Source organism: Mirounga angustirostris, unplaced genomic scaffold (assembly GCF_029215605.1).
Source record: "Mirounga angustirostris isolate CCGP_5_RB_7025 unplaced genomic scaffold, mMirAng1.0.hap1 SCAF_7, whole genome shotgun sequence".
Lineage (NCBI taxonomy): Eukaryota > Metazoa > Chordata > Mammalia > Carnivora > Phocidae > Mirounga > Mirounga angustirostris.
In genome coordinates, this window is record NW_026991715.1 from 51,722,119 (window position 1) to 51,749,768 (window position 27,650).

Below are 27,650 nucleotides of genomic sequence, written 5' to 3' on the forward strand. Positions count from 1 at the left end.
AAACATTTTTGAAGAGATGGACGTTGTGTGAGAATGTACAGAAACGCATTACTAGAAAGATGATGATCTTGGATGTGGATAATGTTACAAAAACAAAATCATGTTATGGTTCTTTTTTCCCTCTTTCTCTTTACAGGAAATAGCCCTCAAGATAGTCCAAGAAATTTCTCCCCCAGTGCCTCAGCCCACTTCTCATTTGCACGGAGGTAAGGACTTCCTGTGAGTCAAATAGTAAAGTGTTAGGTCAAGATCGCATCTCCTGAACCCCCCTCTTTGTCATTACCTGTTCCCCTGCCTTCTGCCTGTGAGATCCTGTGCATTATCATATACGGCCTTCTCTAAAGCTCCCTGCCCAAAGATAGCTTTAGACCAATGCACAACTGTTGTAAACGCTCCCGCTTTAACAGTTTAATAGTGACTTCTGACTCATATTAGAGTTCCATATACCTCTCTTGGTCCTTCCCTAGATGGTGGGCTCCCAGTGAGGGCGAGAAAGATTGTTTCCTTTTTTTTCTCTTAACTCTAGTGCAGTGCCTTGTACATGCTTGATGTTCAACAGATTTATATGGAACTATCTGAGCTTACATTATAAGGACTTGACTCATCTCTGTGTCCTGGTGCATCTGCTTTTGTTGTTGAGATATTTTTTTTTTAAATAACCTTACTTGGGATGACAGGGTATAAATACTCTAGGATGCCTCTTTACTTGAGAGCATGAAGCCACCAATTTAGTGATCCCCTTGAGATAAAGCCATGCATGGACTATAGGATATTTTATGTTTTCTCTTCCTATCTTAGTTAGAATTTGGTACCAAGTGTCGAAGATACATGTGTTCTATCTGGGTCATTGAGCCACAAAGAAGTCTTGTTGTGAATTCGGAGGATCATAGGCATGTGATGTAACATCACATCTTGTCAGTTCTGGATGTTCTTCTGTGACTTCTCCAAGTCAAAGGAGTCAGTCTACACAGCCACATTTTCTGTGTTCCAGATGTGGAATTAATGTACTTCACCCTGTCTGATTCCAAGCTTCCCCTTCCTGGGCTCCATCACCCCTCTTGCACACGTACCCTGTCCTCTCCTGCCCGGGAAAAACACACAGAAAACAAAACGCCCCTTCAGCCAGGTCTCTGAATATTCAGGATACATTCAGTTTGTGGTCTACATGTCCAGCATACTTGCTCACTTTCCTCAGAGACCTAACAATACCATGAAGTGGATTAACATGGCACTTAATAAAGATAACGTGTGTAGATTTTTAAAAAATAGATCTGTTTTAACACATGTTTCAAAGCAGCAAAACCCACAGTACCCCCACTGCCATTTGTCAGCATGCAATGCATTTACATTACTACATCCAAAGAAAGGGACCTGTTGGCAGTATTTTCAAAGTTCTCTGTAATTAAGATTCCCTTGTAAATGTTACACATCCCCCACCATAAGGAGATGCCTGTGTGTGGAAGGTCCCTGTTCTCTATCGTGGCCAGGACACCAGAGCCATAAGACAGGCTCTCAAGGGAACTTGAGAGCCCCAGCCTGACTCTTTGCCCAGTTCCAGCTTCTTTTCTTTTAGCAACTTGTTCTAAGCACTCTCAAGAAAATGTGAAAATTAACTGGTCCCACAAAGCCTATGTTGGCCCAGTTAATTTTTTTTTTTTTTAAAGATTGTATTTATTTATTTGACAGAGAGAGACACAGCGAGAGAGGGAACACAAGCAGGGGGAGTGGCAGAGGGAGAAGCAGGCTCCCCGCTGAGCAGGGAGCCCGATGTGGGGCTCAGTCCCAGGACTCTGGGATCATGACCTGAGCTGAAGGCAGACACTTAACGACTGAGCCACCCAGGTGCCTTGGCCCAGTTAATATTAATTCATGATAGTGCTACTCTAAGTGGAAACAAAAATCTTATATAAATGGATAAACAAGAACCCACCATAGTCTTTAAAACACATCTCTTAAAAGAATGTGTTTAATTACTTGAAGTAATAAGAAAAATGCAAATCTCATTATACCGTGCATTTAAACATGACAGAAATCATAGTCTCTTAATCCTGCCAGATTTATAAAAATGAAGAGAATCTGATAATTAAGTGGGTGACTGGAGGATAGATGAATCTGGTTTCTCTGCAATTTAAAAAAAAATACACAACCCCCAGGCATGTTAATTTTTGACGAATAAACCATAAGCCATGACAGAAGATTATCACAGGAGACCTGTAGTTCATTTTGCATGAATTTCCAGATGGAACTCCCTCCACACTCTTCAAAAAATATTAATTTAGATTGGGGCATGAGTGATCATCTTTTTAAACTTTTTATTCAAGTAAACAGAACCCTGCTTTTGCTATAAAAACTCAAATTGATGTATTTTTATTTAACATCTGGTGTCTCTCTCCTCCATTTTAAAGTTGATTTTTATTCAGGGAAACATGGAAACACCACTCATGGGTCTCCATTCCCTTCCAGTAGGTATGCATTTATGAGCCTTTAAGAAGTGATATCATTTGAGACTCTCACATGTTGTTATTTTGTATATTTAGTCCAGCAGAGAAGAGATTGCCCTGTTTTTAAAATTATTCTTGAGTGAAAGGATAAAGATCAGGCTTATTAATGTTTTCTCATCTTACTTATACCAGTAAGTGATAATACTCCCCCACTAGACATCCCCTGTAATGGAGTAGTTTAATTTCAGACTGGAAAATATGATGGCACTCATTTGCTATACATACATAAGAGTAAAATTACATACATAAGAGTAAAATTATCAAGCTAATTTTTTTTACTACTGAGTTAAAAGGAGGAATACATACATATACATAAGAAATACATACATATACATAAGGAATACATACATATACATACATACATATACATACATAAGAGTAAAATTATCAAGCTAATTTTTTTTTACTACTGAGTTAAAAGGAGGAAAATGAGCACTGTAGCAGAGTAAATTTTGTCAGGAGCAAGAAAACATATTTTTACTTTCCTAAGAACTGTGATACAGATTTACAATCTATCCGATTACAGAATTAACATTTTTTTCTTTGACTTAAGATGGAGGTAATAACATTGTTCTGCCTTCCCGAAAGTTGTTGGAGTTGACGCATTACATACTGCTTTCACTTACGTTGGAAATACAGAGCCCTGACTACATGCCATGGGTGTTTCCTAGCGGCCTCATTGTCCCTTACCAGGGTAAATCTCAGAATATATTTCCACAAGCAAATTACTAGAACAGACTTGCCTGCTGAGTTAGACACTTGTTGAGCACCTGGCATAGTTCAACTTGTTTCAGTATCAACCAGAATGTAAAACGTGTCACTCCACGTGACTGTTACAACTAAACAAATAAATAAATCGTCCTCATACAATTATAATAGCCAGGTTGATAATGTTGTATACTGTATTAATCTAAATTTTTGTGAGTAGTGTTGAAATTTTTTTTGCAAAACTTTTTGTATTCCGTGTTCCCATCAGATGTTTTTCCCTTCTTACTTTTTCACTTAGTTTAACACTGAGAGATTTCCACCCACCCCAAAAAAAAAAAAAAAAAAAAATCACTCTTCAAAAAAGCCTATTGCTTTGACTAGAATGTAGTCTGTCTTCCGATAACATTTTATTGGTAGCTTCTGCAAAGAAAAGACAACATTGTTAGCAGGATCCAAATGGCACTTGTGTGATAGCTTTCTTGAAAAAAAAAAGGGGGGGGGCGTGCTCTCTCTTAAGTACCCTGTGTAGCATGTATAGTAACTTCTGATGTGCGGTCGTCATGGTAATGAAAATGCAATGGTCCTTTGTGCTCCATTTGAGTAAATAGACACAGAGAACTTGGGGAACTTCATGAGACATAAATTATTTCTGGTCCATGGCTGCACATTCTTGTTTAAACATCTTTTAGTTGTGTGTTTTCCAGAGTAAGCAAATGTAATTTATGTTTCAAAGCTAATAAGAACATGTCTTGGAATTGTTCATTCATGTGAAATATATTTATTGATACCTGAGGGAAAGGAGAGTTAATGAATCACAAAACAAAATCATGGTAGGAGAAATCGTGCCCGCATTCTTTCCAGAGACTAGTTTCTGATAATTGCTATTAAATGGACTGTATAATCCTTTTAAGAATCAGACCCTCCCCACCTTTTTCTTTTTACTTCTAAAAATTGGAGGTGTTTAAAATATAAAGTACAGCATGGGTTTTTAAATCTTCAGTAAGTAGTCAAATAAAATACGACTAACCTGTGTCCATTTAATTGATAGATATCTTTAGAAGCATGTTCTTATAATTATTTTCTTCTTAAATCTTTTCCATTTTTAATTGTTTAAAAATATTTTTAAAGAACATATGACTTAATTATTCCCATTCCTTGTATCTGGTATATTTACAAATATTTTATCTTCTTTTTTAAAAAACAAACTTGATTCAATTGTACTCCAATCATGGTCACAGAAATGACAGGTAAATTTTACTCAGATTTTAACATTGTAGTATTTCTGTGATTTGTCCACTCGAATTTCTCCATTTTGTCTTTGTGGACCATTGCATTTATTGGAGGCAACATCCATGGTAGCCTGTGATTATATTTTCTCTTGACTGTAATTTAGTCTCAAATGTCAGGTTTTTTACATCTAATTGTGACATTTCTCAAATTCAAGTCTAGTGCTGTCGAATCCCCTGACTTCAACTTCCTGTGAACGTGTCTGTGGTAAATCTGGCCCCCTCTTACCTCTCACTTGGTAAATTAGTACAGTCATAAATTACAAGAAGTGTACATAGGATACTCCATCTAAAGAATGCAGTATAAGCCTTTATGATGTGTGTTTTTCCTGTTTTTCCCTATGGCAGATGCACATCTATTTGTTTTCACAGGGGTATATGATTTTGAAGTCACAGTCTTACTTAAAATAGAGTAAATAATAAATTAATGACTCTGGAATGCCAGAGGTTTCAGGAAGTTTGCTTTCTGATGTTCCCCTGCAACAGTATTGTCTCTACTACTTCATTCAGTCATCTGAGACCCTTGTAAAGACCCCAACTTCATAACCAGAATCCACCCCGGAAGCTGCCCTTGGACCACTTGGAGAGAAAAATCACTCTCTTTAAGGACTCCTGACAGTTTTGCCTCTGTGACTGGGGCAGACACTTGCACTCTGCAGTAGGTTCTGTCACTAGTGGAGAATTTTCTTCCTGCCCATGCTGCCCCAGGCCAGAGCTGGGCTGCATACTCACAACAAGGGCAAAGGTTGTGAGTGCACAAATGTGTGCAATACCGGATAAAGCCAGGTCGTGTCAGAAGACAGTCACGCTTAGAGATTCTGAATACAGCGTCAGTCGCTTTTTTAGTGTGAAAGTTTTTTGCGACTTAGGACTTGAACCAGCCCTGAGCCCCACTAATCCCCTCCCTAGGTGTGATGAGGAGGACAGTTCCCTTGAAAATAAGTGGAGAGTCTTTAGGACATAATCGAAGTCCCCACTGGCTCTTGTACCTTGCTGCAATTCAGGCGCTTCCAAAGACCCAGGGCCTCAGTTACCAGCTCCCAGACACGAGTGTTGTCCTCCTCCCTCTCTGTTTTTATTCATTTGAATCTGCTGAGTCTGACCATTGTAATTATCCCTGGTATTCATTTTGTCAAAGTGTGTTAGTGAGAGATCAATAATATGGATCAGCCCATTCACTTTCTACTTGTTTGGGTGTATCGATCTGGTTTAAATAAAAGTCAACCTGCTGTATAATGTTTGTTTACTCTGGCCCTTGCTGAACATTTCCACATCTTCACTGACCGTATTTGTGTCATTTGTTTGAGTAAAAATACTCGGTTTCCCTGCAGTTCCCGCGTAACCATGCTCCAGCTTTGGCCAAAGCTAATCTCCCTCTCTCAATAGGACTGATGGACGCCGCTGGTCCTTGGCTTCTCTCCCCTCCTCTGGCTATGGGACAAATACGCCCAGCTCCACAGTCTCTGTAAGTACCTCCCTGTTGTCTTCTTCCTCACAACCACATGGCTCTCTGGGACAGCAGGTGTTTTCTCTGGGTGTTTCCTGGTGGGAAGAAGGAGATAAATTCTGCACGTCTGTCACTCTGCATAGGTTCCTCATCACATGATGAGCTTACAAATGTAAAAAGGACATACTCTTTGCAGCAAGCTTTTAAACCATGGTGCATAAATTAAGTCCCAGGATCACAAGTTTGGAGGAGATTGGGAGCTTTCATTTTAATACCATTTGGTGAAGTTCGGGGGCGTGGGGGGGAATGCAATCTGGTTTTATTGCTTTGGTTCCACACCAGTGATATCAGTACTGAAAACGCCATTAAACTTTGATGGCCTAGGTTTGTTTTGTTTTTTTTTTTCTTGTGTGGCTCAGATGCAGGGATTTTTTTGTTTGTTTTTGTTGTTTTGTTTCTTTGTTTTCCTCCTTCAAAAAAAAAAATGGCAAGCCTTAAATCTGTACCTCCTAGGTAAGAAATTTTTTTAAGGAGAGATTAAAAGAATTTAGTAGTAAGTTAAGACAAAGAGACAAAATGAAGCCATGGAAATAGAATAGAGAAAGAAGGATGCTCTTGCCCCAAATTGTAACATTTCAACAAGAGCCCTAGCAACTAATGGAAACGATTCAGTAAGTTAGATAGATGCTTTCTCAGTTTAAATTAGTGGTGTTGTGGGATATCTGTCTCTGCAGAGCTTCGGAAGCTGGAGGTCATTTAGAAAGACCAGGTCTGTTGTAGGTGTTCAATACATACCTAATGGAATGGTCCGAATGCCCTTGGACAAGCCAGGAATGTGGACCTGATGATTTTAGATTTCCTTCTGGTACAATTCTATTTTCATTTTGTGAAGGCCTGTGGTTTATTATGTAGGGTTATTCATCCATTGTTTTGTGATGGTAGTGGTGGTGGTGGTGGTTTTTCACAGGCCCCAGCGCTGTGCTAAGCACGTACATCCAGTCACTTAATAGTACTTGCATTGAAAAGACACTACAATTGGGGGACTTAGGTGGCCCAGTAGGTTAAGCATCCAACATTTGATTTCAGCTCATGTCATGATCTCAGGACCTCAGGATTGTGAGATCAAGCCCCACATCAAGCTCCTCACTCAGCAGGGAGTCTGCTGGAGATTTTCTCTCTCCTTCCCCTGCCACCTCTCTCCCTACTTTCTCTCTCTCTCTCAAATAAATAATTTTTTTAAAAAAGAAAGGACACTACAATTAAGTTTATAAACTAACTGGTATTACCACTGCCTTATATTATGTGTTTCCAAAATTTCAGATGCAATATAATGTGAGTTTTCTGGAGCACCTCTAATACTGCCTTGTAAAAATTTGTTGGGTTATTTTTACCATCTCCCTGGTATTTTATTGAGGAGAGGTAATTTATTTTCCTATCCTCTCTTCCATTTTGGTTGTGGTATGTGAGTTTATTTTGATAATTTTGGTGAGACGTCCTGACAGTCTTGAGTCATTTCAGTGACGTAGAAGCCTCACACTGGAGAGGATCCTTCAAACTCATGAATGGCTTCAGTGGATAAAACTGTCACTAAAAAACAGTGAAGCCACCCTGGGCTGCTGTGTCCGGAACCATCACTGGTCATTGATTGATTTTAGATGCTGAAAACGTGGGTAACTCCAGTGTGAAAATGAATGCTAAAACTGATTGACCAAAAAGAAAAACAAGGGTAACTTTCTGAAATTTAAGCATTATTCTTCTGCAGACTTTAGGGGAAGTCTCTTGTCTCCAGATTCTTGTTCATTTCAGCTCTGTGATCTTGCTTTGCCCTTCAATCAAGTTTTATTACAGTAATTTGACTCTTGCAAGAAAAATAGGGGGAGAGTACAAGATCCTTCCATCTCTAACTAGTAAATTATACACCATTTTAAAAAGCCAATCTCTTCAAAAAGAGTGAGTTACCTAGAATCAGACCTCATTTGGTACAAATAATATTAAAAACCAGTTGTTGTAGAAATATTTATTATGTGCTAGACATTAGCCTGACTACTGTCTTTGTTTAATCCCAGCAACACACCATGTCGTGCAATTGCTACTGTTCTCTCCATTTTTATTTATCAGAAATGTAAGACACAGAGAATGCACTGAGGGGCTGTGACCAACACCCTCCTTTCTCTAAGAATACAGTAAGGTCTAGACTCCAGCCTCTTGGCTCTTTTTAAGGAATTTACATGGTATTTCTAAAAATAAATATTTTCATTAATAAACATGACCTGGCCATCTGTCACAATGGAATTATCACCATCCTTGACTTCCATATGTGTCTAAGGAAGAAGCCACCTGAGACCATTTTTAGTCACACACACACACATATTTGCTGTGTTTCTAACCAACAGCTGCTGACTGGAGGTAAGATCGCTTTTAGCTTTTCTCTTAAGTGTTTTTTAAAGAAGGTGGTACATATAATTGTTGACCTCATGTTCCTACTTTTTCCTTCAAAATAAAATCTTCTTTAAAGATTTTATTTATTTATTTGATAGGGGGAGAGAGGGAGGGAGAGAGAGACACAGCGAGAGAGGGAACACAAGCAGGGGGAGTGAGAGAGGGAGAAGCAGACTCCCCGCTGAGCAGGGAGCCCGATGCGGGGCTCGATCCCAGGACCCTGAGATCATGACCTGAGCCGAAGGCAGACGCTTAATGCCTGAGCCACCCAGACGCCCCTAAAATTTTCACTTTCAAAATTACTTTGTGCCAAAAGACACAAGGAACTGTTAAGGGTGTGAAGTGTAGGTCCTCCACACATAAAAAGTTCAGTTATCTATTCTCCCTATTGGTTGTTGATAAAAATAATGAGTGAAAATTTGAAAAGCTACTTTTCACTTCCCTCAGTGTTTTGAGGTTCTCGTCCTTTACATAGTGGGGCAAAATTTGCATAAAACTGCTTAGTAGTTACATTTTCTTCATTCTTTTTTTAAAATATGTATTATCTTTTATTTTATTTTTAAATAATCACTACACCCAATGTAGAGCTCGAACTCATGACCCTGAAATCGAGAGTCACCATGTCCCACTGATTAAGCCAGCCAGGCGCCCCTCATTTTCTTCTTTTCTAAATCTGAGGCACTCTCAGATTTTCATTTTGTGGGTTAACTGTTAGTCATTTAGCCAATCAGAAATGCATTTTAGTTATTTTTTAAAAGTAAACATACAGAACATAAAATTACAGACACTTTGAAAATACAGCTTAGGTTTGACAGGTAATTGTGTCGTTAGCTGAATTGCAGAACTACTTCTGCTGAAATGTAAACATCATGTCTTTATCCTTTGGGTAGATGGCACCTGTAAAATTGGCAAGTGTTAAAAATGCTATATTCCGAAATTGAGAAGATTTGGTCATAGGAAGTTAATCAGTCCTTCCAGAAAATATTTAGTTCTGCAACTTCTTCCAACTCCAAATTTTGCCATTAAAATTAATCTATGGGGAACTTTTCCCCCATATATTGGGGTCATAATTTTTCATTTTAAAATAAGTAATAGGAACTGCAGCAGTAGGAGGACATTCTCCCATATTTCTTAACAGATTATTTTCTGCTGAGGGAATGGAAATAAGAATATAAATACCGATAAATATGTGAGGTATGACTATAAAATGATACTACCTTTAATAACAAGTAGAAAATTATGCATTCATGTGAGTATTGTCTGTTGCAAAATGGTTATCTGGAGAGACTAAATGATATCATTATTCAGAACAGTGTTGGGGAAGTCTTATAGAGCTTTTTCATGTAACTCTACTCTTTGATTTATGGCACTATCAAAAGCCATGTGCAGACCAGTTGGGTGATGAGACCTGACACCACACTTAGAGAATGTGCTAGAAATATAAAGTAATCAGACACCGTTTATTGGGAAACTCCCAAACAAATTCCTGAAGCTCTCCTCGAAGTGGTACTCCCTGGACGCTTTGGCCAGTGGAGGTGTCTTTCCAGTATGGTGTGCGGTCTTGGGGCGGGCCTGCACCTCTGCTGTCTTGCAACTCTCACTGGCTTCAGAAGTTCTCCACTGAGTGAGTTCCTGATCTCTACTAAAACCTGACCTTGGATTTCTCAATTGTCCAGTATCATCTCCTTCTGGGGGCCCTGTTTGGTATCTTTTGAGACCCTGGGGCCATTTTGCTGGCCTACAGTTGTCCCCAGTGCCAGAAACCCATTCTTTGTCACTTGGACAGGGTATAACCCTCCTCCCATTTGTACCTTGCTTGTTCCAACTGAGACGAAAGAGGCTCTCTTCCCAGGGGAGCTCCTTGCCTCCTCGCTTCTTGAGTGGTGTTAAGGTTAGAATTCTTACCACCACTGCATCGTTCCTTTTGCCGTATTCCCCATCAGTAACCCTGGGGCACATTCCTTTTGCAGTTTCCTTCTGTGGCTGCATATATGGTAAAACCACAAAATTTTGTTACATTTGCTACAACTGTTTTCAAAATAAATTGTTATTTTGTTTGATAAATGTTAAAGATGCAAGTAAAGCCCTGCCCACCCAGTCCCTTTCTGCTCCTTCCCTCCACAGAGGGAACTCACCCTCCTGAAGTCGCTCGGTGTCATTGTGTCATTTCCATGCCAGCACAGGCCCATGATACTTTACTTGAAACTCTAGAGCCCGGTGTGTTTTGGAATTAATTTTCATATTTTAGAAAGGTAACAGGATCCCTGTGCTATATACAACAGCCCGGCGGCACCTGGACAGTAGCTCAAAATCAAATATATTAATATTTCCACCACAGACTGAATCAACATTCACACTAAGTGGACTGAATACATATTTTAAATAGCTATCCATCAGTTCAGCTGATGTTGTGCCATCAAAAGGGATTACTCTAAACTTACAAATAAACTTCGGGGTTTTAGGGTTTTGAAGTCTTGGATACGGAACCGTAGACATTGATTTTCCTCGGAGACCTATATACAGATTCTTAATTCTGTTTTTTTATTAGCTGATTTCCTTATCTTCACTTTTATCATCACTGCTTCTCTCCTGCTTACAGTGATTTTATTGTTCTTTTCCTGAGTGCTTGAGTTGACTTAGTTTGTCTTTTATTTGTTTTTTTTTCACAGTGAAAAGTGTTTAAGACTGTGCTTGTACTTTCTGAATAGAGATTTGGTTTATCTCATAAGTCTTTCTAGTAGCGTTCTCATTTTTATGGCTTATAAAACAATCTCATTATGTTATAAAAATTCCTCTGTCTCAGTATGGACTTATAAGGTGTTTTATAATTTCAAAGTATGAAAGTATTTTTAAGCTATAGTCATTAATTTCTAGTGTTACTACATTGTGATGCTTCAATGTTTATGAAGTGCATTTATTGTTAAACTAATGACAGCTTAAAAAAAAAACCTGTTAAAACTGAGATTTTCAGATGAGTGTTACCTTTACAAATATGCTTAGTCTAATCATGATTCTCTTGCTCAAAAATTTCTCAATCTCTTTTGTTAGAATTGCTTATAGAGTTTACCTCCCAGTAAAAACTAAAAGAAAAGTCTGTTTGCTTTATAGTTCTATTTCTCAGATTGATTAGAAACAGTGTTATTTCGTTGTTCACTTTTTCCACATTACCTTGCTCTAAGTATTAAATGACAGTTTTCAAAAAGCAAATCTATATGCAAGGAATTAAAAAACTCACCACCACTGAAGCTGCTTTAAAAAAAGAGAGAGAGTCTTAGCCAAAGGAAAAAAGGGAAAAAAAAAATCCAATTTTTAAAACAATGACATTAGTGAGAAAAGTATCTTCATCTCTTCCCCTTTTTACCTAAGGCACATATCGAAGTATCAAAGGACAATATGCTTTGTAAAGGAAGATCTCATTACCTTATTTATGATCACATATCATAAAATTCATTTTATGTTACTCACCTGAAGGTCACAGTGTTTGATTGTGAGCAGTGGTCCAAGCGAGGGTACCATACTCAGTTGAGAACTAATCTGTCATTTCATTAACCCAGATTGTCCAGGTGTCACTTTTTTGCCTTGGCTTTGAGCGAGTCCTCCCAATTTTCAGAGCCTGGGTTTTCTACAAGAGGGGAAACATCTTTTGGGAAATGGTCTTATAGACAAATGAGATGCAATATGGAAGGCATTTTGACCTCACAGAGAAAACAGCAAGGGTATACATTTAGACACTAATGATTGTAATTAAAACATGAAAGGGAAACAATATAAAATGGTGATGTCTTCCAGGTTCACTGCTTTGACTGCGAATTCACTTGAAGTCTTTCTTGCTCAGATGGTCCCCTAACCTCACTGTGGTTTGTTGTAGTCCTCCTCTTCCTCCCAGGAGAAGCTGCATCAGTTACCGTACCAACCAACACCAGATGAATTGCACTTCCTGTCGAAACATTTTTGTACTACCGAAAGCATCGCCACGGAAAACAGATGCAGGAACACACCCATGCGCCCCCGCTCCCGAAGTCTGAGGTAGGTGGACCTGATTGAAAAATGTTACTTAATTGGATCATCTGTTTTTAACCATTTCAAGGGAAGCCTTTTGGTCCTCTAATCCATCTCTGTGTTAATTGATTTGTGAACTACCCCAAATATAGTGTGATTTTTCCCATCTCTACATGATATTGTTAATTACCACTGAAAGGCATCTTACTGTTTTTCTTTTAATTTCTCTCAATTTGTTAATTGGGGTAGTAGCAGTAATCACGATGGACTAATGGGACCTCCTGTAAAACCTTCTTGCCATTGGAAATTTCAAGACAGTCCAGTTGTGGTGCGGGAACACTTAGTGTTCTTATTTGAAGAGGGGTAAGCTTGCCTAAAAAGGAGGGACAGCAAAAATAAAAAGATTTTCATTCAGATTCCACATTATAAAAGTTAGCCCATATTTTTCATTCTTTCTTCCCTTCATGAGTTTTACTTTTTCCAAGCTTATGAATAAATTGTTAGGAGTTTGTGTCCCTTAAATTTTGACATTGAATAGGGCCAGATATATATATAGAGATAGATTTGTCTTATAGGTTTTTTGTTTGTTTTCATTTTTTTTGTTTTGTTTTTAGGATATAGACTCTAAAACAGAGATTTGTGTTCAGGATGTTTATTAGGGAGTGCTCAGGATTTATACCCATTTAAGGAAGGCAAGCAAGCTGACTTGGGCAGAAAGAAATCTAGCTGCCACACAGCCGCCTCCACAGGAAGCTCTGAGGATGGCATGACCCATCAGAGTTATCCCTCTGTGCCAAATGGCCCTTACTTTTTATCCCTACCTCAGTCACTGAGTACGGTGCCCAAGGAAGGACGTGGCCTGGGTGAGGTGACTGCAGCTGAGGTCATCTTTGAAGGAACTGATGGCTGGCGGCTTCTGCAGTCCCATCCCCTGGGGGTAGCAGGTCCTTCTCTGCAGGATGATCAAGGCAGTCCCTCAGTCCGCAGTATGAAATCTTGATGCTGTAGAATTGGTGCACTTTCCTGTTTAAGATTTTACTGTAAAAATAGTTTGTCAGGTGTTCAGTTGAATATCAAAGTTTACTGAGGAGGGTTTTCCCCTTTGTATCTTTTTTTTTTTTTTTTAAAGTAAACTCTACGCCCAGTGTGGGGCTCAAACTCATGACCCCAAGACCAAGAGTGTCATACTCTACTGACTGAGCCAGCCAGGTGCCCCCCTCTTTGTACCTTTTTTATTTAGTACAATAAACTGATAGTAAATGTAGCCACATTGAGTAATTCGGGGATGTGTCATTATTTTGAGTTAGGGAATAAAAGGTCAATTTTATGAATTCATTTAGGGGCATTGTATTTCACCACATGGGCGCCCATTTTACGGTTTTATGAAAGGAGTTCCTTGGATATCTAGTACAGGCTGTATTCTCCCAGAAATGTAAACACACACTGAAGTTGCACAACTCGGTAACACTAAGAAGAAATATGAACCTACTATTGAAAGAAAGAAAAGCACACAACACTTACCTGCCTCTGTTTCATATTGTACGTAATGCTTACCTCAGCACCCCAAATAGGTCTCTGTGAGGCTAGAAAATGGATTTCAGTGGTGACACCTGTGCCCTGGAAGACTCTCAGCCCCCTTCAGCGGTACGTGGCAGAGCGCAGGTGTAGGATAAAAGTGTGAAATTATACTGTTCAGTGTGTCCTAGATGTTGCTGTTTGTAACGATCCTATTTTGTTTTATATTGCAATTCGTTAACTGGTTTCCAGAACTACAGAAATGCATTCTACCTACAGAATATAATCTCAATTTAAGAACGTTTCCGAATTCGTTTTATATTGTAGTTCTAATTATTTCATGGCGTTCCATTTCTAGAGCTTCCTTTTTGAATCCTATTCAGGGTGTCACTGTTTGTGGGTATTTATGTATGTACTAATGACTGATTTTGTAGTTTTTACTTAATATACTTTTCTTGCAAAGGTTGTATAGTACTTTTGATCCAACCAATTGTTTATAAATAAAAAGCTTATTTTCATTTCATACTGAGGCAAGTTTAAAAGGGTAATTTGCTTTGCTTGCAGTCCTGGACGTTCTCCCGCCTGCTGTGACCATGAAATAATTATGATGAACCATGTCTACAAAGAAAGGTTCCCAAAGGTAATGAATTGAATTGAAGATGCCTAGCATCTAAACGAACAGGTAACGTGGGTGTAGCGTCTGTAAGGTGGTTTGTTAGGGGAAGGAATGGGCCAATCCAGTAGTAATGAGTTAGACTTGTGTAAAACAGCACCGCAGCTTCTAAGAAAGGTGAAATCACGAAGCATTTTTTTAAAACAGCTGAGGACTAGCCACACTGTCTGTGGGCTACAAGTGCCTCCAAAGCGAGTCCTGCTGGCCCGGCCCACAGGGTGGGGGTGATGAGGTGCCGCAGGGCGAGGGGGCCTCTACACCTCCACGCTGCTCTGCCTGTGGTCTGGGCCTGCGCTGTATGGTCAGGCAGCAGCGCTGCTTCTTCCTTAGAAGCCTGTAGCGTGGGATGTGATGAACGTCTTTTTTTCTTAAAAAAAAAAAACAAAAAACCTCATTTTTTCTTTTCTGTGACTTCCTTTGTCTTCAGCAATTATATGTCTATCCCTATTAATTTAGAAGCGAAGGTAGAGTTGCAGTGTTCCCCAATAGACTGGCAAAGGGAGCTCACACTGAGCCCGAGAGGACTTGCTGAAGAGTTGTGGACAGACACCCCGGCTGCAAGAACCTGCTCTTTGACGCTTCCCGTCCCCTGGTTTCCGAGGCCTTTCCCCTAGTGTTCCTACACGGTCAGGAGAAGACAACCTTTCCATTGTGTTCCTGTTCCTCCCCAGCTACTTGTGTAGCCCTAGGCAAGAAAACGAAAGGAAATCTCTCTGGTTTCATAAATCACGAGCAGAGTACTTATTATTTGTAATGAACCCAACATTGATGTCATTGATTAAAGCCATCTTAGCTATTAATTACACGTCCCTTGTTCACCGGGGAAATAGGTCCTGAGTCTACATAGTCAGTGCTGGTTAGGATTTTAGAAGCAGGGGCAGAGGGCACCCCCCTGCAAAGACAGTTAATATCCGCAGGGGGTACTGAGTAGGCACTCGGGCATCACAGAGAATGAAATCAAAGTTGGGAAGGGAATTTTTGATATATGTACACAAAGTCTCTCCTTGGCCTTTTGCTCAAGATGTAGCTTTGTGAGAGAAGGATAAGGATGTTCCTGGTACATTAAAACCTCCTGAACAAAACAACTCTTGGCCCACCCTGTGGAATTCTAGCAACAGTCCTGAGTTTTGAGTAGGTAAAAACGTAACTTGATATTTTTGAGCATCCATCTGAAAGAAAGAGCCCAAGATCTAAAACGAAAGCGTAACAATGCACAGTATCGTTCGGCTTATTTGAAGAAGCTTCCATAGACCATTTTATTATTTGAGAGGATAGAAAAAAATAAATATCACCCTCAGATAGTCAGTTTTCCTTATATACATCAAATCTTTCTTTCATGCGATAATAAGACTGCTGTTGGTGCTTTAAAAAAAAAAAATAGACTTTAAATGAGCCCTGGGTGTTGTATGCAACTGATGAATCACTGAATTCTACCTCAGAAACTAACAATACAGTATATGTTAATTAAATTGAATTTAAATAAAACATTTTTTTAAAAAGCAGACTTTATTTTTTAGAGCAATTTTAGGTTCAACAAAATTGAACTGAAAGTACCGAGAATTCCCATATACCCCCTGACCATGCCTCCTCCCAGCTTACCCCCCCCACATACCAGCACACCCACCCACACACCCTCCCCCCGTGAACATCCCCCACCAGAGTGGTCCATTTGTTAATGATCGATGAGCCTGCCTTGACACATCATAATCACCCAAAGTCCATAGTTAACATTTAAGGTTCACTCCTGGTGGTGTACATTCTGTGGGTTTTGACAACTATGTAGTGACATTATGTATACATTAGTTTTGAGAATTCTATTTCATAATTTGTGGAGGTCTCTGAAAATGCCAGATAAATGTGATAATTGTCCACATGTGTGTTTTGTCGTATTTCATCTGTGTGTGCATGTCTTCTCTAAACAGGCTACGGCTCAGATGGAAGAACGTCTGAAGGAAATTATCACCAGCTACTCCCCTGACCATGTTCTTCCTCTAGCAGACGGAGTGCTTAGTTTCACTCACCATCAGATTATTGAACTGGCTCGAGATTGCTTGGATAAATCCCACCAGGGTCTTATCACCTCACGATACTTCCTTGAATTACAGCACAAATTAGATAAATTGCTACAAGAGGTATGAACCACATACTATATAAAGTTTTCTGATTTGTTTTGCTTTTCCCCTGAAAAAAGAAAAACTTCACGAGTGCGTTTGCTTACACGTTTTTAACCATGAGATAGAGTTCATGTTCCAGGGAAGCAAAGAAGAAAAAACTGATTGCTACTTGCTATAAATTGATTGTTGTCGTCATTTATAGTAATAGAAAGTTAATGTAATAACCTTTACAGGAACCTCGGGACCCAACAGTCTATGGCTCTGGGATAAGTGGATTGTGAAGGATTTTGAGGCAGTGATTATCCCCCTACCCCCAACGATAAAGTTATAAATTGCCTGAGTGCATGTGTGTTATTTGATGACGCTGTCTAGTCCTAATATCTGGCAAAGCTAAATGGAAAATGGCTGGCTTCTTCCAGGCCTGTGTCCTATTAATTGACCTGTACGTGGCAGTGGGTAGTAAATGGTAACTTATATTTTCATTAGTGTCAGTTCCTCTTCTAACAAAATACCCAATTTCCAAGAGACAGATAAACACATGACCTGCCTGAGCCTAACACTTGAATGCTTAGCCCTTGATAACACTAACACCCACGACCTGAAGGAATGTGTATGGTAGAATGCAATTAGTGCATATACTGCTCTTGTGACTGAAATTGATCAGCCACAGCCTATAAGTAAAACCTGTTTAGCCTATATATTTGGGTATATTGTATTTCTCTACCTCATAGGGCAGAAGTTATGTCTGTGTCAGCATGACTGTACATGGTTTTCTCTCAGCATGAATATGTAAATAATTGTGTGGACCTGAAAGAAAATACTAGCATCCTAGTTTTCTGAAAATTCATATGTCTCTGCCCCTACTGAACTTAGTTCTGGCAAGATGAGACGATCTCTCTCTGACCAGCAGCCACTATTGTTCTTTTCTTTCCCATCCAAACACCCCAACAGAGTTTTCTGTACTCTGTTCCCACTACTCATGTTTCCACCTATCGTAGTCCATTAAGGCAGTGTTTCTCACCTTATTTTAGGGGTGATGAATACATTGTTTTTGGTTTTTGTTGTTCATTTCCAATTTGTCTTGCACCAATTCTCCTGTAAATTAAAATGAAAATAAATGTATAGGAAAATGATCATGCATTTGGGTGTATAAGAAATGTAAAAACTATAAGAGCTGCTGAGTGCTTACTGTCAGTTTTACTCAGGTCATCACAGACTGCTGAGAGCTCAGGGACTGGCTGCAGCATGGGATACAGTGGCTGTGTGTGCAGAGACTTCGTCTGTTTTGTTCATCTAGAATACATAGAAGAACTCTTGTCGAATAGCTTCTGACATCCTCTCACTGAACTCACTGAAGTCCACTGTCCTCCTTACTGTCATATCCACTGGACATTTTCCCAGAGCAGCCTATTTGATTGGAATATTGTTATATTGAGCAATACTAAAATTTTCCTTTTCTCTCTTGCTAACCCCCCTCCTTTCAAGATATTCTTAGTACCTCTGTTTCTTCTCTGCTTCTTCCAAGGGCTCTTCTTCTAACTAGTGTTTTCTAAAAGTTAGCTTTCCCATGATCTGATTGGCGGTCCACTGCTCCTACCCTCTCGGGATCTTGTTGGCTATCTTAAAGACCCATGAACTCGAACGGCTTCCCTTCTGTATCTCAGACCAGCAGCCGTCTCCTAGATTTCAAATTCATGTGTCTGCCTGGCTACCGAGTATCTTTCCACCAAGGCAGATTCTTGCTTCTGTGAGGCTGTAAGAACATCTGTCTAACAGTCTTCAGTGGCTCCATTCTGCCTACATTCTGTCTACAAAAACCCTAACATGGCTCGTTGAGCACAGTGCCTTGTAAGGATCTGTTTTGGGGTTTCACTTCAATAGCATGGGAGGGCTCTTTGAAAAGACAGGAATCACATCCAAATCACCTTGAACTCTGCGGTGCCTAGCACTGTGGCTGGTACTTGCTTTCTCAGTAACTACGGAAGGAAGGGAAGGAGGGAGGGAGAAAGAAAGTATGTATGTATGTATGCATGACAGAATATTTTATTTATCATCAAATAATTCACTTCTGCTGTTCGTTTTAATCAAATCAGCTCCCGAAAAATGCTAGAACACTATGCATATTACTTGCTATGAGAATATCTTGAAAATGATATTTGTTAAATGGTGCATTATTTAAAGATTTTATTTATTCATTTGAGAGAGAGAAAGAGAGCATGAGGTGGGGGGGGGGCACAGAGGGAGAAGCAGACTCCCCGCTGAGCAGGGAGCCCGACGTGGGGCTCGATCCCAGGACCCTCAGATCATGACCTGAGCCGAAGGCAGAGGCTTAACCAATTGAACTACTCAGGCACCTCAAATGATGCATTTTTAAACAGAAGAAGCAGATAAGAGAGTAACTCTGTGGTCAGCCTCTGTGAGATACTCCTATAATTCCATAGTTCTGTCCCAGGGTATTACCATAATTACTAGTTTAGTCCTGTGTTTTTCATTCCTTCAGAGGCTTTCTCTGAAAAGGATAGAATCAATATCCAAAGCTATTTACTTTGAAATCCACCCCCAAAGGGACGTCTGGATGGCTCAGTCAGTTGGGCATCCTACTATTGATTTTGGCTCACGTCATGATCTTGGGATTGTGGGATCAGCCCCGCATTGGGCTCTGCACTCAGCATGGAGTCTGCTTGTCCATCTCCCTCTGCTCCTCCCTCCTGCTCATTCTCTCTCTCTTTCTGTATCTCTAAAATAAATAAATAAAATTTTTTAAAAAATCCCCCCCCTCCCCACACACACGCTGAATTTTATTTCTAATAGACCTGGCAGATTGTTTCATGGCAATTATTAAAAAAAACCAACAACTTAGGTTTCAAAAATCATGTGAATGCACCACATAATAGATAAAAATTGTTGATTTTGAGGTTGCCTGGGTGGCTCAGTTGGTTAAGTGTCCAACTCTTGATTTCAGCTCAGGTCATGATCTCAGGGTCGTGAGATGGAGCCCCGTGTTGGGCTCCATTCCGGGCTCCAAGCAGGCAGGGAGCCTGCTTAAGATTCTTTCTCCCTCTCCCTACCCCTTGCGTGCTCTCTCTCTCTCTTTCTCAAAAAAATTAAATAATAAATAAATAAAGTTTATTAAAGGAAAATTTATCTTTTCGGCAGAGAAGCATGTATACTTGTGGTATGAAGAGCATTTTGGGGTATGGATAGGAATGTTTTCTTATTTATCTTCACAGATGAACATTCCCTTCAGTCAGTCCTTGTGGGAAAATTAAAACAGTCTTCAGAATCACATTAACAGCGTCCTTCCAGAGTTTGGAGCTGAACGGTCACAGGGGGACTTGTGCCTTTTAGATGGAGCCCTTATTGTGGGAATTGCCTTTGCCTTCCCCAGGGCGCAATTGTTATCACTTCCCAGCTGTGACATTGTGTGCCTGCCGGGTATCTCCTGGCCATGTCCCCTGTTGTCAATTTTTTGCAGACCCAGGCAGGGTCCCCCTGTGGCTTTGATAGGCTTGATTTAACTGATGCCTTTTTAAAGTCCTGAGGTCTAGGTCAATTCCAGATGAATGCGTTTCTGTCTCCATTTGTTTTCTCACTTAGGTGTATTTGCCAAAGAAAATACTATACATAGGAAGCTATAACCTACTCAGATATGGGTCTCAGCATTTTTTATAGCAGTCAACACTTAAAATACAAACACAGGGTATCCATTAGTGTTGGCGCTTGCTGTTGGCAGCCTGGAAACAATCTCTTCTCATGCTAACTGTGTGATTTTGTTTGGTGTTGTCTTAACAAAACTCCCTCCCCAATAGTGTTAGTAGATAAAATATTATTTGAGTTAACATTACCCATTGTATGTTTTGGCCTTAGTTACAGCTGATAATTCTTAGAAGTAAGAAGTAGGAATGAACTGATTATTTTTACAATTTTCCAAATGGAATTTGTATAATCTAAACTGACTAAAGATTTTTTAAGATACAGAGCTCTTGTTTCTCTTTGAAGAGTTCAGTAAAACACATTCAGGCTTTTTAGATTTTCTTTATATTCTTGAATTTATAAAGTAGTAATTATTACAGTAAGAGGACATTCTGTATGTAACCCAAATTATCAATCAAGAAGTTAGGTGGCTTTTTTTGCTTTATCTTTAAGATTTCCTGTTTAGTTTTGATTAAGAATAAGCTACAAAGAAGATATATAACCATAGTTCTTGGCATTCATTATATCTTCCAAAGTCTCTCCTTGGTGTAAAACAAAAATTGGAAAGAAAACTTAAAGAATATTAAGTGTATCTCCTTATTCATGTTCTAGCATCCCAACTGGTTGCTAGGACCTATAGTTGTTGTTACAAGGTGGTTTTCTTTGAACACATGCTGTTCCACAATTACTCACCAGTGGACTTGTCCCCTGTGTTTCTTTCTTTGAAATGTTAGGTATTTTGCTTTTGCCTGTATATGTTCCTGTACCTACGTTTTGGAAAGTTGCCTTTGATTTGATGGCTTAAAATCAGTAGACCTGTTACTACTAACTAAGTTTAATCATTTTTCATAGATTTGGTCTGCCACTTTTTCATGAGAGGGCTGGTTCTTAGAACAAAGCACCTTCAAGAATGATTTTAAATGTTTATTAGTATGTCTGTGAAATTATATTCTTTTGTACCAGCATCTTCTTGATATGTTTTTTAATCCTTGGAGGAAAGTAAATCATAACAATTTAAAAATTATGACAGCCTTAAAGTGAGCATGCGTAGAAGTTTACATGTTTAAACTTTTACAACTTTGGTTTTATGTCTGCCTTGATACAGATTTACCTCATTTCTTCAAGAAAATATCATTGAAAATTAAAATGACTCAAACTGAGTTTTATTCTCAGGATACTTTTTGTGCTTGATTAGGCAACATATAACAAAATTTAAAAAGAGGGAAGTCAGTTAAATTTTACTGAGCTGAGTGCGTAGGTATTATTTATTTAATATATGAAACCAAATTTGTATGTATATGTCCGAGTATAAACCTTATCCCCTAACATTTGAAATAAGCAATGCACACTTCTTACATGTTATAAAATAGTGAATTGATAGGCTAATTGTGGTGCACATGTAAAATCTATTTCATAGATGTGTTAAATGCCCAGGTTAACAAAAGCAGCCCTTCACTATGTTAGCCGTTTCGTACTTCATTCTGCGAAATCTGGCAAATGAGGATTCCTTATCAGCCACCCACTCCACTTGTACCATGTGCTTAATGTGTCATAATCTGTTAATCTCTCCGTCATCATGGTTCACATTGAGAGTTTTAATGTTTGATTTTTAATACAGAATAAATCAAAGTTTTACAATTGAAATTTAGCTAATAGAGCCATTTTGTAGATAAAGAAGTTTAATGATGTCCATATGTGAAGCAATAATGTTTGCTTATCAATCTTTGAAAAGTATTTTCTAAATCACTTAATTTTCAAATACTTGCAATTATCTAGTTAGCGTACTTTGCTGATTTTCTCTTCCATTTAATAGATCAATCCTATCTCACCTTTCTCTTCATTGCTTTCTCATAGGCTCATGATCGTTCAGAAAGTGGAGAATTGGCATTTATTAAACAACTAGTTCGAAAGATCCTAATTGTTATTGCCCGCCCAGCTCGGTTATTGGAGTGCTTGGTAAGTTGCCCCTAGAGGGGACTCCATTATTTAACTGTGGGAAAGCAGTGACCATCAGAAACCTCCAGTTTCATTTGGCTTCAAAGACCAGAGTTAAATGGAAAGAGTCAACAGGAACTACAGCTTATGAATGTTTATGGCACATCCCCATGTGATTTTGTTGTCTGGTTTAAGTAAAAATTCTAGGACTTGTGCTGTATTGAGTGATAATCATATCACATTCTGGTCAAACTGGAAAGATCATCATGAACTAATGGGCTTAACCTTATCTCAACACCATTACTGTGTGACAGCTAATTTAAAACACTTGCTGGGCCTCACTTTTTTGGAGTTGGCAAGATGCAGAGAGAGGGAAATCAGAGATAGGCTTTCTCATAACCTGCAGGTACTAGTATTTGTTCTTAAAATACAGCATGTTAGAAATAGATGCTCAGGGCGCCTGGGTGGCTCAGTTGCTTAAGTGACTGCCTTCAGCTCAGGTTATGATCCTGGAGTCCCGGGATCGAGTTCCACATCGGGCTCCCTGCTCAGCAGGGGGTCTGCTTCTCCCTCTGACTCTCTTCCCTCTCGGGCTCTCTGTCTCTCATTCTCTCTCTCAAATAAATAAATAAAATCTTAAAAAAAAAAAAGAAAGAAATAGATGCTCAGTGGCAACCCACTTGGGAGAGTATAGGAGGGTCCCATATACACTGGAAGAAGTGAGACTTCCAAAGATGAGTTCATCTTGTCAATTATATTGTCCTTGGTCATTTTCCTATTTTAAAATTTTTGTTTCATGTAATTTTTGTTGACATTTCAGTCCATACTGTGAACAAATACGAAGCTTTGAATGTAAGAATAGTTTTAAGGGGCTTAACATAGTATCAGCACTCACTTTTAAGTTCTGCTAGCCATTAAGGTATTGGTAACGCTACATGCAGTTCAGCTTGTCAGAATTATACATTCACATGTACACATCTAGGGTGGTATTGCTAGGGTTTTGCCCTTATTTCAATTAACATTCATAGCTTTTTATAATAGTGAAATGTTCACAGCCCCATAAATATATACCAGTGCATAGTGAGTCACAGGAGAGGGGAAATCTTAAGGAGACAAGGAGGGGCATGGTGGAGTAGGTGTTTCCATCAGTGGCCAGGACCCTTAGAACCACAGAATCAAAGCACCATTTGGCATTGTCTCTGGAAGGATAAGGGGGGAAAATACTCTGGATGCCTCTGGGAGAACCTGGCAAATGCAGGCAGAAGGAAGTCTGATTTTGTACTGCGTCTCCCATTGTACTTTTTGAATTATGCATCACATGCTTGTACTTCCTGCATTTGTTTAATTTGGGGGAAAAAATAGCATTTAGCATTAAAACTTGTTTCTCTGGACAGCAGCAGATATGCTCATAGAAGATCTTGCCTTAAAAGAGGAAATTAATTTTTTCAGTAATCCCTCCTCACCAGAAGAGAAAAAGTAAAAGTATAGCCTCTCAAGGATAGAAACAGGTGAACTTAAGAGCAGAATTGAAAGTGTTGCTGTTTTCAGCACTATTTAAAGCTCAGATGAAACTGGAGCTTCAGGGTTTTAGGGGTTGTTTTCCAACTAGTGGTGTTAGGTCTGCTGTTTCAGGCCTGTGCTCTGTGTCATTGTAGGTTTCTAGAAAGGGCACTCAGTGTATACGTTGGTTTTGACTTTCCTCCATTTGAAGTGAGCTTTTTTTACATGGCCTTTAGAAACCTTTAGGAAGGGAAAAATGAAGAGGGGGAAATCGAAGGGGGAGACGAGCCATGAGAGACTACGGACTCTGAGAAACAAACTGAGGGTTCTAGAGGGGAGGGGGGTAGGGGGATGGGTTAGCCTTGTGATGGGTATTAAAGAGGGTACGTACTGAATGGAGCGCTGGGTGTTATACGCAAACAATGAATCATGGAACACTACGTCAAAAACTAATGATGTAATGTATGGTGATTAACAGAACATAATAAAATTAAAAAAAAAGAAAAGAAAAAAAGAAAAAAAAAAAAACCCTTGAGTAATTCTCAGGTGAAATGCTGTTAGGGGTATTAATCAAAATGGGAAACATCCTGAGGGGATAAAATCTAGGAAATATAACTGAAAATAGCCTCTGTGGTTTAAATCTGCAAACATAATTGTATACAACAAATAAACCCATGGCATCCATTTAGAGTGATGGACTCCTAAAGATTTTTATTACATCCTAGAAGTAGCAACCGAAGAGAGTAAAATGCATAGGCAAAATGTGCTACCAAATTTTAAAAATAGACACAGGTGGGGCGCCTGGGTGGCTCAGTCGGTTGGGCGACTGCCTTCGGCTCAGGTCATGATCCTGGAGTCCCGGGATCGAGTCCCGCATCGGGCTCCCTGCTCGGCAGGGAGTCTGCTTCTCCCTCTGACCCTCCTCCCTCTCATGCTCTCTGTCTCTCATTCTCTCTCTTGCAAATAAATAAAAATTAAAAAAAAAAAATTAAGAAAAAAAATAGACACAGGTAATAGAATTAATTTTGTAATTTTGTCTTTCTTTCTTCATCTTCACATACATGAATCTTAATTTTAGAATGTACTGATAAAAAGTGGTAATTTTGATATTTTTTAAAAATATTTTTGCACCCCTTTCTACTAATGGAGTTTCCTGCAAAACCGTTGAGAATATTCTACGTATTCTAGCATTACTCCTTTTGTGGCTGTTTATGCGAAGAGAGAAACTGAATCTTCTGGATGAGATTTCATTTTTAAAAATATTACATCCCTAAAAAGGCATAATTGAATTTTAGACATACTCATTTTCGATAAGATAGCAATAGGATATCTTCAAAGTTGCATTACAAGGAAATTAGAAATGGTCACTATATGAGTTACCAAGGACATACATGTATTGTCTTAGAATATGAACGGCTCAAATATGAACTAAGAATTACATACTTTTTAAAAGTCGTTTGCTTCCTTTCTGCATAAATAACCCACAACCGTGTATATCCAGCAAATTTTATGGTGAGAGGAATTTATGTATTAAAACCTCAGAGAATTTTGGCTCAAATAAGTATACATCTGTGTTTGTCTTCTGCTAGGAATTTGATCCTGAAGAATTTTACTACCTCCTGGAAGCAGCAGAAGGCCATGCAAAAGAAGGACAGGGTATTAAAACTGACATCCCCAGGTACATCATTAGCCAACTGGGGCTCAATAAGGATCCTTTGGAAGGTACGTACTTTAGTTGGGCTGACCTTTCATTTGATTCTGCACTGTGACTTCAGACAAGAACTTAGCAAGTCTTTACTTTTTCCACATGATTTGGCTCTATCTGTTGAAAAGTACGAATTTGGGGGCCCATTGTGCTTTGAAGAAAAAAGCAACCCTTAACTATGAGGTTCACAACTCACTAAGTTGAGTCCCAAAGAGCAGGTGAACCTGACCCATTTTGTGTTGTACCTAGAGTGGGGATAGGCCTTGAAATCCCAGAGGCCTGTCCGCCTGACAATGCCACAGTATCCTGAAAGGGTTTAGATTTCTGCCTTCTCTGAGTACTTTTTCTCTTGCGAAGCTCAGTGGGGTTCTTCTCAAGTGTCCTTTTAATTTTGAACATGTTGCCAAAGAAATTAATTATAATTAATTTAAAAGTGACATTTAAAGTAATTGGGGAGTAATACAACTGAGGATAGATTTAGATCAGGCACAGTGTTGGTAGGCATATTTTTTGCATGTAACCAAAAAATTATGAAAAATGATAATATACAGAAAGTCCAGTGGGGGGAAAATGTTTTTGAAAGCTTATAGGTCTAATGTTATTAAATACACTGAAGACTAAGCACGTTGTTAGTGTTTTTTTTTAATCTAGTATCGGTAAACTACTCCCCTGTCCCCAACCTTTTCCTGCTCATTATTGTTTGGATTGTCCTTTAAAACACTGAAGGTGTACATACTGCCTAAAAAGAGTCAAAAACAATCAGAGACTCCTTCATTCAAAATCCTCTTTGTGGTTCATTAAATTGAATTTGCAAACAGCGTTTATCTTGCTAAATTGTTTGTAGTGATGGTAACTGTTGGCACAGATATTTTCCCATCTAAAGCCAGGGAACCTGCTGCTCTCTGCGCTGCTCTCCTATTTCCCCCGCTTTGTTTGCTCTTACGGCCATTGGATCTTTGCTTCCAGTGAAATGATGCATGCATTCCGGGGAGATAATGCCAGATAAATTTATACTGTCCTGAAAGCAATACCACATCAGATTCATCACTTATCAGAGACTGGTGGCTGCTTTTCTGAAAAGTTCCCTGGGGAGAGATTTTTCCCCATGGCTTTTAAATTACCATCTTTACCTTTTTGAATCATGAGTCTTCAGAAATGGTTTAAATCAATGAAATAAAAAGGGCAGATGTTTAATGGTATTTAGATGAGTTTTAAAAATCTCTTCAGGCATTGCAAAACGATGCCTTAGCTCTCTGCTTCAAAAGCTGACTCCTGGTTCCATTCCATTACTACTCACTGCTTGCAAATAATATGTATTTCCCAGATAATAGTTATTTAGCAGAAATCCTATCTAAAACAGAACGATCTTTTGTTTTTTTTATGAAAATAATTGGAGTGGGGAGGCTGTCAAAGTATATTAGAGTGACTGTTCACGCTGGTGGAGTTGAGGTTGTTTCAGACCTTGAACTGTAGAGCGAGTGAGTTCTTCACAGTTTTCTTAACCTGGCAGTAAAGATCACTGTGGGCTGAACGTTGGTAGGTGAATCATCTGCGACCCATCTATGTACCTTTATAGAGACTCTAAAAAAATCTTAATAGTGACCTTGGACAAGTGTTGAGTTTAGTAATACAAATTCATCCCTGGGAGTTGTGTTTTTTAACTCTTGACACTTCATTTTCTTGATTCAGATCTGAGGATGATTTTTAATCTATTTGTTACCACTTAACATGCCATTATTAAGGACTCTGATCTACATTTGTTACCCCTTCTTGTCAACATCTACACTATAACAGACCTACGGCCTGACCTTTGATGGTTGGGGGTGAGGGTGTAGAGTGGAAAAGCTCAGGTCTGCACCCTGGCACCAGCCCTGTGCTATTTTGATGAGCTGCTTTGTGCCTCAGTGTTCTTTCCATAAAATCAGGGAAATGGTACCTATTCGTAGAGTTGTCTTTAGGATTATATGAGTTCATCTCTCCCCCCAAGATGCAGTAATGCATAATAAATGTTAGGTACTGTTGCTGTTTTATTTAAACAATATTAAAATCAGTCCTATCCTTGGGAGTCCCTGAGACTGAATACATTTTCGCTCACCTCCCAGTCCTCCAATCTGACGTGCTCGTCATATAGGATG

General features: G+C 39.1%; 1 protein-coding gene across 13 annotated transcripts in view; it reads left to right on the plus strand.

Moving 5' to 3' along the window:
- Positions 1-27,650, plus strand: part of MAST4 (microtubule associated serine/threonine kinase family member 4) — a 545,730-nt gene that overhangs the window by 467,178 nt on the left and 50,902 nt on the right. For all 13 annotated transcript variants that reach the window (XM_064596182.1, XM_045895811.3, XM_064596181.1 and 10 more), the window contains 7 exons: positions 137-206; positions 5,882-5,960; positions 12,250-12,407; positions 14,460-14,535; positions 16,491-16,700; positions 22,230-22,331; positions 25,400-25,532. In XM_064596182.1, coding sequence (XP_064452252.1) covers positions 137-206; positions 5,882-5,960; positions 12,250-12,407; positions 14,460-14,535; positions 16,491-16,700; positions 22,230-22,331; positions 25,400-25,532 — 828 coding nt within the window. The remainder of the gene's footprint in view (positions 1-136; positions 207-5,881; positions 5,961-12,249; positions 12,408-14,459; positions 14,536-16,490; positions 16,701-22,229; positions 22,332-25,399; positions 25,533-27,650) is intronic.